The following is a 15,437-nucleotide window of genomic DNA, read 5'->3' as shown; positions in this document are numbered from 1 at the left end:
TCTCTAGGAGAGAGTTTTGTTGCTGAAAGTGTAAGGATTCTCGATACGTTAGCAATGCTGAATGAAATAAAGAAGACTGTCTTACCGTGGCAATTTTGGAGGGTAATTCATTCCATTCTTTTATTCATAAGGTTAAAGGCAAATTCTTGTACTTTTCTGTCCGGGCGAAGATAGGATTAACTTTGTAGGCATGATAGATGCGATGTGAAGTATGAGGTGGCCGTAAAATTTGCGAACGGGCAAATGAGCTGTTGTTATACAGTGTGTGTAAAAAGATAATCTAGCGCATTTCGTTTGTTTTTCTGCGCATTGCGAGTGGCGGCACGTTGAGCGCTTCCTTCCGAGGCGAAACGCTTGAAAATCGCGAGCGGGATGACAAGATGAATCGCGCTGCTTTATTAGATCGCTAAGGGTGATCTGGTAGGGGTGCCAAAGTATTGATACATATTACACTGAAGAACGTGGGAGGAAATTGTACGCTTGAAGCCTGGTGTCCCTGTCGGCCAGGTATAAGCCAAGTTTCTTTTGCACTTTTGTTGGTATATATTCTGTTTCGTCAGTTCGTGTTAAACTAGAATTTATGAAAACGCCGAAGTACTTAACCGTTGTTACCGTGTCTACTGTGCTATATCGTTTAATATGCAAGTAATTTGTTGAGACTTTGAGACAGAAGCGAAGTTCAAGTGTTTGGCCTTTATTAATTAGCATATTTCATTTGCAGCATCATTCTATTAGTTTATTAAAGTCGGATTCCAAAGTTCTGACGTCGTTAGGGCTAGCTAGCTCTCTGTAAATTACACAATCATCGGCACAAACGCGTCGAATTAATACTTAATGCTACGTCACGAATATATATTAAATATCAAAGCGGATCTATTACTGAACCTTGAGGGACACCCGATTTGACAAAGGTTGCATTGTAGAAAGTATAATTTAGCCGTCCCTGTTTAGCGATAGGCTAATCATGGATGACGGCGCTTCCTTTGCGCGTGCCACCGTCAATGATGCTGGCGCACTGTGTCGCCGATGCCCAGAGCCGCGACCGTTCACTTCGCCCCGGTCCACGCGCACGGCTCTTTCGCTCGAGGCACTGTTGAGAGAGCTGCAATACGACAGCGCAGTCTCGTGGTTGAAAAAGCCACCACCACGCAGCAAGCGCTTTGCCACAAAAATGTGGATCGGTCGTTTCTGAATCCCCTTCGCAAAGCAAAGAAACGCACTTGGCCGTAAAGTTATTAAAAATTTTTCATAATTGATTTTAGTTAATGAGCTAATCATACGGAATATAAAGAAAACCCAAGGAGCGCCACATCACGTCAAATCGTATGTCGTTGATTTCATTCAACTTCTTTCTTTAATCTTTCGTTGACGTTACGTGAAACACTGTGTAGAGACCGGCCACACAGTTGCCGCATCCCGGCAATTGCAGCTTATGCAACCTTAATCTTCACCAGGAAGCACTAGCGACGAACGCTATGCGAGAAGGCGAGCTTTAGGATTCTCTTCCTTTCTTTCCCCCGGACGGCCGGCGCCACCGCGGATGGGTGGATGGATGAGCACCCTTCGGTACGGGGGTTGCGCCACCAAGCTCTTGTTATTATGTTGCCTAAAGTGCTACCTATGTTAAATAAAGAAAAAAAAAACGCACGATGAATTCCCATAACAAAATTTTCTGACCCCTTGTAGTGAACTGTTTTTGCACGTATTCGTTCTTGGTGGTTTCCCTGCTTTTTTTCCACCAATCTTCCAATCGCCTCTTACGAAGCTCTATTGCGGACATTAGCCCCTGCTCTCGCTGAATCCAAGGGTTTCAAGGATGCCAGTGATGCCTAAATCGACCGCTGGGCAGATATCTTCGCATTCAAATAAAACATGCTCCATCGTTTCTCTAGCTTTACCGCAGCAAGCACGTGCTTCTTCTTCCTTCTGATATTTCTTTGTAAGTGCGTGTTCTACATCCTGATCTCGCTTCGAAAAGTAGTGAGCTTCCCTTTGAGTTATTATTGATTGTTCATTTTCTTAAGTTTTTTTCCTCTTAAGTAGTTACTCATGGCAGCTTTCTTTTCCATTGCCGCCACCCATGAGACTATTTCAGCCTCTGACTTTCCGCTTGACGTTCTTTGTTGCTGTGTTGCCAACTCTACAGGCCGCATACTTGCTGGTAAGCTTCCTAGTTCTTTTCCTACATTGTGAATCAATGTTTTTCCTGTACAGATACCTCTACACTCTCCCAGTCCATTTACTTTCTTCCATACTACTCAGTCGTTCTTCATAATCAATTTGGCTGTGAGCTTCCCTCACTTCAAAACTAGTCCAGCCCATATCGCCATGCACAGCTTCATTTGTAGTCTTCCCGTGAGCGCCCAATGCGAGGCGACCCACTGACCTTTGGTTCCCATCGAGTCCTGATTGTACCCCTGATTTAACGCAAACAACCGCATTTCCAAAAGTCCTGGAACCATTACACCTTTCCACATACTTCGGAGGACCTCGTACCTATTGTATCCCGATAGCGCTCTGTGCTTTATGATGGCTGCGTTTCTCTTCCTCTTTACTGTTGTGGTTTTTTTCTGCGGACGACGTGTGTGCGCTGTGCTATGTGCTCTCTATCTTCCCCTTCCCCATTTTCATCGCCCCCATCCCTCTTCCATGTCTAGGGTAGCAAACTGGTTAAGCTAAACTGGTTAACCTCGCTGCCTTTCCTTCTCCACTTTCTCCTTCCTTCCTTCCTTCCTTCTGTGCTTCCATATATCTATTGCCTTCGTTTATCCATAACCAAGGCATTTATATTTTCTTACCCCAGGTATTTCCTGGCCCTGTAACGCCACTGTCTGTTCACTGTTTTCATTGAATACCATAAAACCTGATTTTCTAACGCTAAATTTCAAACCTAAATTCTCGCCTTTCCGACCACAAATATTAGCCAGACGTTGCAAATCACTTCGCTTGTTAGATAACAACACAATGTCGTCTGTATAAAATAAACCTGGAAGCTGCTGCTCTACTACTGTATGCGCCTTGTCGGAGTTGAGGAGGACGTCGGGATGAAAACTTGGGAGGTTTATTTACATTATTTACAGTGAGAGTCAATTAAGTCTTAGTCATTACGGGCCGGCAGCAACTCGGACGCTGCGGCCCGTGGCAAGAAGCTCGAAAGAGATGAATCAATAAATGCTCTAGCACGACAACGAGCACACAGCCCACGACGACGAGCACCCTCTAGCAGCCGGCAATCGCTGCTTATAAGCACTTGGTCCCCCCTTGATTCCAAGCGGACGGAAACGTTCGTTCATTCATCGTTCGACGTCATCGTTCGACGTCATCGTTCGACGTCATCGTTCGACGTCACCGTTCGACGTCACCGTAGGCCAGCCCTTTTGGAGGAGGATGAGAGCTGTCGAGTTGGAGGAGGATGAGGGCTTACATACACGTGCCGCACATACACACAGGTGTAATGGTCCGGAGCCGACGTCAGAAGGGCTTCGTAGAACTCTGAGCCGTTCCGAGTAGCACATTGTCTTGCGTCTTGGTCGGAACGCGGGAAGGAGCCCCTGTCGGCGTTCCCGCGGCAACTCCCCCACTCATAGAACAGGGCGGCGTTGTCGTGTTGCGCACAAAGCCTGCTTCGTCGAACTCCTTCACTCGCAACGGCGACGAGGCTAGAGGTTGGCGGCGGCGTTCCAAGATGAGGTTACCACCGCTGGCGTAACTGGCTGGCAAACTTGCACTGCAGCTGGCCGTTCTCAACAGCCTGTCTGTATGCGAGGTTAAACACGATATTACTTCCTTCTAGCGCCCTCTCCATCCTCACCATATACATCATAAACAGCAGTGGGGATAAAGGGCACCCCTGCTTCAGTCCCTTGTTGATATCAACTTTCTCCTCACTCCTTCCCATTCAACGCAACCGGTATTTTCTAAGTAAATCACTCACAAAAGCTGCAGGCAATCATCACCTGAGCCTTCCCCTTTCAGAATATTCCCCAAAATGTTGCGGTCTACGTTGTCATAGGCTCCTGCAATGTCTAAAAAGGCCACATATAACGGCCTGCTTTCTACTTTTGATATTTCAATACACTGAGTAAGAACAGATAAGTTATCCAAATGCCTACCTATTCTGAAGCCATTCTGAAGTTCTCCCAAAATATCATTCCCTGCCCCCGCTCGCAGCTTTAATTTGATTGCCTGCATTGCTAGCCTGTATATTACCGATGTAGTGGTCAACTGTCTTCTATACGAGTGAATTTTCTCCCTTTATAAATAAAATTCATTCTACTTTATCGCCAACTGTCTAGTACTCGTCTATCTCTTAAAGCTTTTTCCACTGCTTTCACCAGAGCTTCCTTACTTTTTGGTCCTAGTTCATTAATCAGCCTAACGGGAACCTCGTCTAGCTATGTGGCTGTGCTCTTAGGAATTTTCTCTTCGGCTTTCTTCCAGTTGAAATTTGTCAGCACGAACTCCTTTTTCATCTGGTTCTCTTTCATGCTCTTTTTCTTTTTCAAGTACAACCTCGTCATTGCCTTGGAAAGATTCGGCTGTTATTTTTCGCATGTAATTTAATGCCGCTTTCCCTTCCAATTTGTTTCCATCTTCGTCTAGGATACGTTGTTGTATTGTTGTTGACTTCGTGCCTAATAATTTTATAGGGTTCCAAAATCCTGTAGGTGCGGCCTTTTTCTCACGTATTTCTGCCAACCAACGTTCACTTTCGCCTTTTAATTTTGCTTGCACCAGTATTTGAAGCATAGACTTTTTCTCTCGGTATATTTCCCATTTACTGGCCACTTCATTCTGCAGCAGCTGCACCTTCTTTGCCTGCCTGTGCTCTCGGGATGCTTTCTGTCGTTCGGCAAAAGCTTCTCGTATCGTCCTGTTCCACCAGCTTCTCGGTTTCTTTTTTTCCCTTTCGAACGAACATGTTGCTCCTCTTACCGTATTTTTGTCATTATTACACTTACAAGCTCACTATATTCCCACTCCTTGCTTTGCCATTTGGCAAGTTCTTCGTTGACTGTTGTGACTAATTCGTTATCTGTTCAGCGTTCAAATCTGGACTGGCCATTTTGCACTCCTTGCTCTTTTCCAACTACATATCCCATATTCAAAATCATGCGTTTATGGTCACTCCCTATGCTGCTATACCCTTCCTCATCAATGACCATTTCTCACAACTTATCATGAATTCCTTCCATCATCAGACAGTAATCAATGGTTGATTGCCGGTTTCCCACTTCCCACGTGATCTGCCCTTCACACTTAGGCCCTGTATTCACGATAACGAGGTTATGTTGCTCACAAAGGTCTAGCATTGACTTCCCGTTGTTGTCAGCATAGCCATCTAGATCCTGTATGTGGGCATTCATGTCACTTAATGGGATCATTTCGGCATCATTCCTGAAACCGTCAATATCAACACTTATGCATTACATTAACTCTTGATTCTTCTCTGTGCAATTATTTCCGGTCCACAAATACGGTACGCCCAGCCAAGTTTTCTTTCCACTCGTACCAGATAACCAAAGATGCTCTTCACATTTGAATTCACTCTTTTCCATTTGCCTCCCTAATGGATGAGCATTCCGACTCCCCCTCCCTTTCTTTCCGACTTAGTTCTGCTGCACCCTTCCCAAACATAATTCTCAATCACTCGCGGCTGTTCAGAGTCTCTATGGTGCGTTCTAGGATAGATGGAAGGTAGGAGCGTCCCCTTTGAAACGGGGTAATGGCAGTTGCCACCATGCGCAGCTTTTTATTTTTGTTTAACTGTTGTAAGTTATTAAAATTCGCCATTTTCTTTAAATACGTCTTCCTACACTCTTAACCTTATGTCACCTCTGTGCTTTTGAGCCGCCAATACTCCAATCTCCTTTTGCTAATTTCCACCGCGTATTTATTTACATGACTATTGTTATCTCTGAACCTTAGGGCCTCAGGAAGCGTGACTGTGCCTGCATCGACATCGGGATGGATACCATCACATTTTAGTATGATGTGTTCTATTGTTTCTACAGATTTACCGCACACAGTACATGTCTTCTTCGTTAAATTTCTTCTTATAGCTCCGCGTTCTAAGACATCCTGACCGAGCTTCAATGAGTAGGGCACTGCCTCTTGAGTTACCATAAAATGCTTCCTTCCTGATCTGCTGTTTCCAGTATCGATATAGTTCCACACTATGCTTCTTTTCCATTGAATTTATCCAATTTTTACCTTCCGCGTTTTTAACCTGTCGTTTAATGCGCTGTCTTCCTCCGTCCTCGTGTCTGGCATACTTACTGGTTAGCTTCCTAGTTCTTTTCCGCCATTGTGAGTCAACGTTCTTTCTGTATAGGTATTTAAATACCTTAGCTGCCCACCTGTTATCGTCCAATTTCCTGAGGCGTTTTTCGTATAGGATATTACTCTGCGCTTCCCGTGCTTCGAACGATGCCCAGCCTATATCCCCCTGTACTGCTTAGATTGGGGTTTTCCCGTGGGCACCTAGTGCTAATCTTCCAACAGTATCGATATCTGATTTACTTCTAGTCTCGACTGAACTTCTGCTCTTAAGCACAGGACCGCATTCCCGAAGGTAAGCCCCGGCACCATTACTCCCTTCCAAATACCTCTCAGTATCTCATACCTGTTGTACCCCCACAGTGCCCTATGTTTCATTATCCCGGCATCTCTTCGCCCTTTTTCTATGAGATGTCATTGAGATGTCATTGAAAGAGAACATTGAGATGTCATTGAAAGAGAACATTGAGATGTCAGCGTCACCTATCGCTACAGTCGGGAGATAGCCGCAACGACGGCATATGGCCTCTGAGATTTAAAGATCTCGCAGGCCAACTGAAACTAAAAAACCGTGCGTTATTTAGCGTGCGCTGTAGTTCCGTACGCTAAACTAAAACTAGAGAATTGCAGAATGTGGGCACCAAAGAGCTTTGCGTGTTTTAGCGTTGGGGCATGCAGGAGTGAAGACCTTTAGAATAGGGCTTTGCGTTTGCTGATAGCTGGTATGAATGGATGGATGGATGTTATGAGCGTCCCCTTTGGAACGGGGCGGTGGGTTGCGTCACCAAGCTCTTGCTATTACACTGCTTAATGTCCTACCTAGGTTAAACAATAAAAAAGCCTTAAAAAACAGCGTCTTGTGCTGACAGCGCTACTACGGCATCAAAAAAAAGCTATTATAGAAATAAAATATACCATTTTATAAGAACAGTAATTTGTACTTTATTGTATTCGCATTTAATTACAATTTAGAGGTTATTCTGTAAGTAGTAAGCAATTAGTTGCGCTTTGTTGACTAACCAACTTTACGTGCCTTCAGCACGACCTACTGGAACTCCAGACCTGCACAGATATCCGGCTTCTATGGGAGCAGCTTGCGCCCACTTTCGTTCAACCGACGGCCGTAGGTGGCGCTTTTATAACCTGTTCGTCTGCTACGCGGTGGGCGGCTATGCGGCGTTGTAATTAGTACGGCAACTGTTGTGTTGTGACGACCTGCTTCTCTAGTTGATGATTTTTGCTAACACAGTGACAGTGATGTCAAGGCTTTGATCGGTCACTTGGCTCCAAAAGTTGACTGCCCGAACCTAAAAAATGTCGGAGCGTGTAGTCCGCTGCTCTCTAAAATAGCGTTAAATAGCCGCTCCTATTGCCTTTTTCAAGCAGATTATTATAAATCACATTGTGTATAGAGTTCGCAACGTACACATCAGTTTCATTGTACACGTTGTAAAATTCGCGTCTGCGCTCTTTAGAAACTTGAAGCCACCGTAATGTTCGACGACAGAACGATTACCACTCATTTTAACTCTTAAAAGTTGTCTGTGAATGCGTCGCGAGTTCAAAAAGTGAATTACGTACACAGCTTCACTGCGTACGTATCTTAAGCACCACCGTTATGCTGCCGCCGTACCACGAAGAAAAGCTAGCTTTACAGTTTGAAAACAGTTCCGTGACACGATTTTTAAGGCCTGCAGTGCAGCGCACGTTTTAAAGCACTGGGATCGCTTCATTTTTTGCAAGCTTTCTACTGAGCTAGACATCCAACGATATTATAAACAAGATATGCTCACCTTCCCTTGATACAGAATCGATCAGCACATATCGGGCGGAGGACCTACTCGTGAATACTTTTACTATACCTTTACCAGATCATCTGCCTTTCACTACGGCGCACAGCAGTAAATCCTAGTGTCATCTACGACATTAGGCTGTCTGTAATCAACTAAAAAAAGCTAGATTATTATGAATCTTTCAAAACAATTTTTCCAGTCTCTTAAGGAGGCTAGGAAAGGGAAATTTATGCCGTCGATCTAGCATTGCAGCGGCTACCTATGCTAGTTGTTTACATTTCTTGCACCGCTCCTCCTCTTCTAGTTTCACTATTCAAACGCAAAGCATTCGCAAATATGTCTTTTTTTTTTTTGTATATTTGTGAATTTAGTCATTTACCGCCAATACAAGCGCTTTGTGCCTGCCGAAATGGCAAGACAAGCGCTGAACAGATCGCAAAAGCAGACGACAGCGAACAGGTCATAACTAGCGCCACTCTGCTCGTATGTTCTTTCCCTAGCGGCAAAAGGGGCGAACTAGACCAGGCGTGCTGGAGGAGGGAGATCTGTGCAGGTCTGGAGTTCAGTAGGTCGTGGCCTTCAGCAGCCAAGCTAAGCCGCGTTAGGCCTACGAGCCATAATATCCACAATCGAATTCGGAATCAGCGCGTCCAGTGAATCAATCTTCGTAACACACGCTAGTTGAGAGAAAGCGATAACCGCAGTCACTTCTGCTAGCTTGCGAACTTCACGCGTTACCACGAATCGAACCTAGTTTGGTGCTAGGTTAGAGCTGTCGCTTCGATGGGTACCGCCATGTTTGTTTACGCAAATCTTTTGGGGCTTTAGCTGAATCTAGAATAGCTTATAGACCTCAGACTCTGCCCAGGCGGCGCTGCGGGAAAACCCGTCACCAGCGCCCCCATCGCAGCCTTGGCGCTAACTGGGTAGTGCAAGAAAAGCTGTCCGCAAGCGAAGGTGCATAGACCACAATGGACCCTTCTCTTTCGTTTGTGTTGAGGCACGGTTTCCTAAAAATCAAGGACCTGGAAAACTTCTTCCGCCTATCCACGCTTCGGAAAGGAAACTCAGCAGGGCGAAGTACGTGTACAATATAAAATATAGTCTCAAGTGTTATTTCGGCGTGCTGCAACTCGCAAGTACGGAGAGCATCAGGTTTGTCTATAGGCATATCAGCATAAAAATCTAAGGATTTCAAATTGGTTCATGTTGAATATGTCCTGAACACAAGACTTAAGTATCTCCTATATTTTTATGTATTTTATTGTAATGTTTTGTCTCGCAATTATTTACAGAGAGTAAATGTTTTAATAGCATTTTCCAGGGCAGCAGACAGAAAACGGTTTCCAAGGCAGCGAACAGCTCTCATAACGAAAGTAAGCTTCCTACAGTGCCTACGCGCTGCATCTTTCTTTCTCGCAGGAGCTACAGCATCGCTCAGTACCTTAATTTGAACTTTTCGCAGACGCTTCGAGCAACAAGCGCGCACAAATAAATGTAAATAAACGCGACATTTTTTTTTCTTTACACACATGCGTTACCTCGCAATTACTCATCCAGTGCTCCTATACAGCAACTTTATTGCTCACATTTGAAAAACGCAGTCGAGCAGGCTCAGTACATTGCGAAGCGTGCTTGTTGTATCGGCGCAGGACATGCAAAATACCGAAAGTAGAAATGTGCTCGCGATACGACGATGCTCTAGAACAGGATTTTGAATTCATAAACGAACCAAAATGTTTGGTTACGCTGACCTGCCAAATCTCCCCGTTCCACTTGTTGAGTCAAGCGGACGCGGACGTCTGTTAAAAGGTGGAGATATCGATGGTACATAAGCAGGATGGTTCGCAACGTTGTTTTTTCTGTTACTAACGAAGTGGCGGCTGCAGATGCTTGAGTTTTCGCATGGTTACCACGGTCCTCCGTCAGGACCACGCAACACAATTACAGAATAACAAAATTGTCGCACTTTCTCATGCGAGCCGCTGTGTTGTGGGGAATGCAAGTAATCCGATTAACCAACAGGTTGAACGGCCCGTATCCAGCGCTCTCGCCTTTCCCCTTCATACGATCGCAATGGAAATCGGTAAAACTGAACGTTGTTATCCTGCCCTTCACGTTCATGGCGATTTACATCACAACAGTAGCGTTGATTGCGGCGTTTCTTCGTAGCGCGCGGAGCTATCGTGGTTGCCGTCGCTTCCGCCATCAGTTTGAAGAGTGAGCCAGCAAGCGCTTTATGGCACTTCGGCGGCGCGTCCGACTAGCGTAGAAATTCATAGCTCTCTGTCTGGGTGTTAAATGCGCAAAACACTCGCAATATGGACCAAAATCTAGTTAAATCGTTGTTTCGCAGTTGCTATCTGCATAGGCAACTTAGCAAGGGAGTCAGGCTTCGCACTACTCAATTACTGCCTCTTCGCAACGGCAGGTGGCGCTACGTGTCTTGCAAAACTCCAGAGTCTGACGTCCATTGCACCAATTGCAATAGATCCCTTAACGTATATCATTTACTCTGGCCGTGCTCGCAAGCTCACATAAACTACGAACAGGACAAGCGCAAGTTTGAAGAAGCAATCCGGAGCGAAGAACTCGCTGCCCAACTCTGGGCCGTCGAGCAGGTCCACGACGCCGCCAGGAAAAACAACCTCCCGGTTCCGTCGTGGGAGACGCCCACTCCATGAGAGCCCAAAGCTCTCGTGGCCTGCAGGACCTCGATTAAAGTTGATTTCCTTCCTTTCCTTCCTTCCTTAGCTGAATCGGTGAAATAGTGTGCGCAACGCAAAACCCAAACGCAGTTCGCGTCTCGCGCATGCGTAGTGGCTTCGACGCTATTTATTTGGGGCCCCAAAACGTTAGCGGCCCCTATTCTAGAGCTCCCTACTGTCTATTAGTTACCAGCAACTCAAGTTTTACAACGTCCTGTGTCTAGCGACTGCAATGTTACACATGAGCCTCTTCTAATACTCTATTTCCTCTTCCCATTTACAGCAGATAAAGCTCAAAAATTCGCTGACGAGGCAAAATTATTTCGGTGTAGTGGGATGTCAACTTAATAGAAGGGCACCTAGGGAACAGCTAAGGACGGCCGCTTAACCTAAGCGACGGTCACGCAATTCTATGCTTAAGATCAATTGTATCATATGAGCTGTTAATATCTTCTTTCCTACTACTGAATGATCTCGCGCCACCTCGTTCATGTTTCTTCGTATCACAGATTTCGGAGTAGTCAACACATTGCTACAAGGAATTACTAAAACGTTGCGTTCAATATCGCAGCGACCACTTCATTCAATTGAAATCATGCCCTCAAAACTATTTCGTTAAGTGCTTGAATCGTAATGCGGCAATAAAATTTCAGATTTTTGACGAATGGAGGGTGCGGCGATCGCACATTGTGGGCTTGAAATATGCAGCCATTAAATTTGTTGCTTCGAAAAGACAAAAGGCAAAGCCAAATGAGTCTCTACATCATAAAAAACGTACCCGCCGTGGTTGCTCAGTGGCTATGGTGTTGGGCTGCAGCCACCTCTACCCATATGGCTACATCACCCATATGACGTCATTAGGGCGAGCTATCCGATTGGCTACCCAGGGCGTGTCATCGATAATTTTTCCACCTTTATGGTGAACAAATGATGTTCATAATAGTTGGAATGTTAATTTGTTTCTATAAAGAGAAAGTAACAGAAAGAGAATGCACAAGAACAATTTCTGACTACACTTAAGCACCTCCGGTACACAGCAAGCGTGCTCCATTTTGACGAGAGCTCCGTGGTCAGTTTGTCTCGGTCTTTTCGCGAGCACTACGATTCGACTTTGTTGCGTTGTGGACTGAAAACGTAGCGACTGGCAATGCGTCAAGCTGCGACATCGTGTCCCTCTGCAAGGCAGCAGACGAGTGAACTGGCTGCTGCGCATCGGACTGCCGCTATCCAATCGGCGCCAGGATTTGCGCGTTTGCGGCCGTCACTTTACACCGGAAGATTACTAGCGTTTCGAGAGTCTGGTATTAGGGCAAACGCAATTGCAAGGGGACAGAGTCTGGCCGCTTGACTTCATAAGTGCAAATGTGAATGGTCTGCGCAGTGCAGCCACCGGGTGGCACAGAGCTCAACCATACACAATAGCAGTAACGAAATGTATTCTTCCTTGCTGCTGGTGTAAATTTTTCGCAGGAGTGTAAGCGTCAACACGTTGTTTTTGTATATGTTTAAAATGTTTTACACTTGGTTAGAGCAATTTTAGCGCTTTGTTTGGCTGGTTAAGCGCTGCGCCAACAAGTGGCTGGACCGTGCAGACTGATCAGGCCGCTCCCGTACGTCTACGCTAAGGTTCCTTCATCAGCTTGAGTTCATGCCTCCAGCCATCTGCCAAAATGCCTAGCTCGCCTGTGGTTACCGGAATACCAGACACGTTCGGCGCTTCGAGAGACTGCTCGCAACGCACGCTGCTTTGATAGCTCTCGGTTGGGGTCGACTGCCAAGCAGCTGGTGGAGCGTTCGGAGAGGCTTTGCGCGCTCACTCCTAGAGAACCGGAAGTCGCCGACACGACGTGCCATCATGACGCAGAACCAGCGAAGGCGGAGCTTAGCCCGGATCACTCGGTGAACGAGTTGAGGAGAAAATGCGTGACTGTGGAGGAGGGTAACTTGTAATCGTCCGTAGCTCTCTTAATATGAGACGCTCACACAAATTATGGTGCGAATGATTAACTTTAGCTGTACCCTACACGTCTAAAAAATTTGTCCGTACCGTTTCAGGGGCCCTTTAGGGCAGCGGCACCAGATGAGTTGGTTGAGCAACTAATTTGTGTTCTGTGTTCGTCCATGAAGACATTTGCTGAGAAGACCGATTATCTTTGAGAGTTCTTCCTGCTCTATTTTCTGGACAATCGTGGCATATTCTGGGGAAGTAATACGTTTGAAATTGAAACAGGTGACCACGACCGTAATAGTGCGAGCAATGACAGACGAAACACTCTACAACAGCACCACTAGCAGCAAATCTGCTATAAAGGGAAATATTTTCAACAATATACGATATTGACGTAATAGTCGTGCAGAAACCCGCAAGGTGGAGAGAAGTAATTAAGAGAAAAAGAAACATCCACACAATCATACCAGTTGCTGCAAAGGAAACCCATACGGATTCCTCGAAAGAAAAGCCTCGCAGTTGAAGAAAAATTCGTCCCGAACTCGAACCGAGGATCACCGCCATTGCGGGGCAGCCGCTCTTCCATATGAGCTAACCAGGCGGCTAGCAGATGGCAGGGCGAAGCCGAATTTATTAGTCACTGGAATTTATCAACTCGAAGCAAAGGCAAGAGTTTGACGTAATAGTTCTTTTCTACAAAGGACTATTACTTCAAACTCTTGCCTTTGCCTCAAGTTGTTGAAAACGTCCACTTCGCCCTGCCAGCTGCTAGCCGTTTGCTTAGCTCAGATGGTAGAGCGGCTGCCCCGCCTTGACGGCGACCCCATGTTCGAGCCCCGGACCAGGACGAATTTTTCTTCAACTGCGAAGCTTTTCTTTCGAGGAACCCGTATGGGTTTCCTTTGTGACAATTACGATTGGGTAGATGTCTCATTTTCTTCATTTTCTTTTAATAAATATATGATCTTCCAGTACAAATCATTTACTTGCCACAAACACACAAGCAAAAAATAATCACGCCATAATGAAGACTCTTAAATGCAACCTGCGTGATGCTCCTGTTCTCACCAGACAAATCGCTTATCAGACTTTCGTAAGGCCACAGCTGGAATTCGCAGCCGCTATCTGGTCATCTCGTCAAGCTTGCCTAATCCCAACTCTCGAATTGGTCCAAAACCATGCCGCCCGTTTCATTGTCAGATTATCACCGAGACTCTAGCGTGACTAGGATTAAGTCATCTTTATCTCTCTTATCTTTTGAATCGCAAAGAACCATAGGATTGCTTTGTCTATTTCACAAAATAATCCATAGCACGCGCCCGTCCACTCTGCCGCTCACTTTCCATCTCGTACATCTCGGCGTCTGCATAATCATCTGTTTCCAGCGTATCTTTGGCCGAACAAATGCTTTCAATTCTTCCGCGTTACCACGTGCCATTCAGCATTGTATAAGCACGCTTATACATATTATTTCCATAATTCATCACAACTAAACCATACAGCGCACCTAAGTAAGTACTTGTAGCGAAGCTGTGTAGTTTCTTTCTTTTTGTTTTGTTTGAATGTTTGTTTTGTAATGCTTTAACATTGTTAGAGACTTGTTCTTTCATCTTCACCTGCTACCATTTGTATAATTTCTGGGTACTCCTTTTTGTTACTTCACACAGTCGTTTTGTTTCATTTATCGCATTATTTATATTGTTAGATATTTGTTCTTTCATGTTTACTCGCTAACAATGTATAATTTCTTTTTACTCCTTTTTTGCTAATTCCCTGTATCCTCCCCTCACGCAATACTCCTTCAGGAGCCTGTGAGGTAAATCAATAAATAAATAAATCAAACCGCGAACGACAACGATAAACAAACCGGCCTCTGAACTCCGCCCGCCATTTTTAAACGCCAGGGTGCCCGGCACACTTCGGCGCAACATTTGAACCGCTTTGAGCGGGCACTCGAGGTCGCACTTCCGCAGGTTTGTTCCTCATGATGCAGTCGATTCTTCTGCGCCAAAATTGCAAATTCAATTTTTTGGGAAAGTTTACCCTACCATACCCCCTTGATGCAATCTGAAGTAGTAGTTTCTACAGCTTCTTTGGCAGTGCCAAGAATATAACGGTTCACCTTAATAGTAAAAATTCCATGTATCCGAAAGTTGAGGTGTATTCAATATGTATCTTCAACCCTGATGTCCTGCAGCTTTACATAATGTGTACAATTTGTTGTATGTTGTGCTGTTTTGCGCAGCCGAAGGTGAACATGCATTTTATTTGCTAATGAGTGTCGCTTTGCTTTCAGTGCCCACACCTCATCCCGGTGGCATTCATTGTGGAGCTCACCAGTTTGCCTGCGATAACAACCGGCGGTGCGTCGAAACGTCGCGTAGGTGTGATGGCCATCGCGACTGCAATGACGGCTATGATGAAGAAAACTGTGTGGAACAGGGTCCTGAGGGTAATTGCCTTTATTGTCTTTTGTATCACAACGGACGACGAAGGCAGGACACTGCATGTCTGCTGAGGTGTGTGTGGGGTTTAGGTTTTACGTACTGATTGAATTAAGTTCACGTGCACCTAGTGGCAGCTCATGGGTAAGTTAGGGAAATCAAGTATAACGAGCAAGATGGGCAGATTACTATTATGAAACTCTAAAAATCTTATGAATTAAATTTATCAGCAATATGCACTAGGTGGTCCCTAGAAAATTACTGC

At 45.3% G+C, this 15,437-nt stretch overlaps 1 protein-coding gene across 1 annotated transcript in view; it reads left to right on the top strand.

The window, feature by feature from the left end:
• The window catches only part of trol (terribly reduced optic lobes), a 591,503-nt gene that overhangs the window by 267,118 nt on the left and 308,948 nt on the right, over positions 1–15,437 (top strand). Inside the window, exon 4 of the mRNA XM_055065643.2 lies at positions 15,025–15,180. Within this exon, the coding sequence (XP_054921618.1) occupies positions 15,025–15,180 (156 nt within the window). The remainder of the gene's footprint in view (positions 1–15,024; positions 15,181–15,437) is intronic.

This window comes from Dermacentor andersoni, chromosome 3, assembly GCF_023375885.2.
Source record: "Dermacentor andersoni chromosome 3, qqDerAnde1_hic_scaffold, whole genome shotgun sequence".
In the NCBI taxonomy this organism is placed as follows: domain Eukaryota; kingdom Metazoa; phylum Arthropoda; class Arachnida; order Ixodida; family Ixodidae; genus Dermacentor; species Dermacentor andersoni.
Note: the sequence above shows the minus strand (reverse complement) of the source record. Positions and strands in the feature narration are given on the sequence as shown.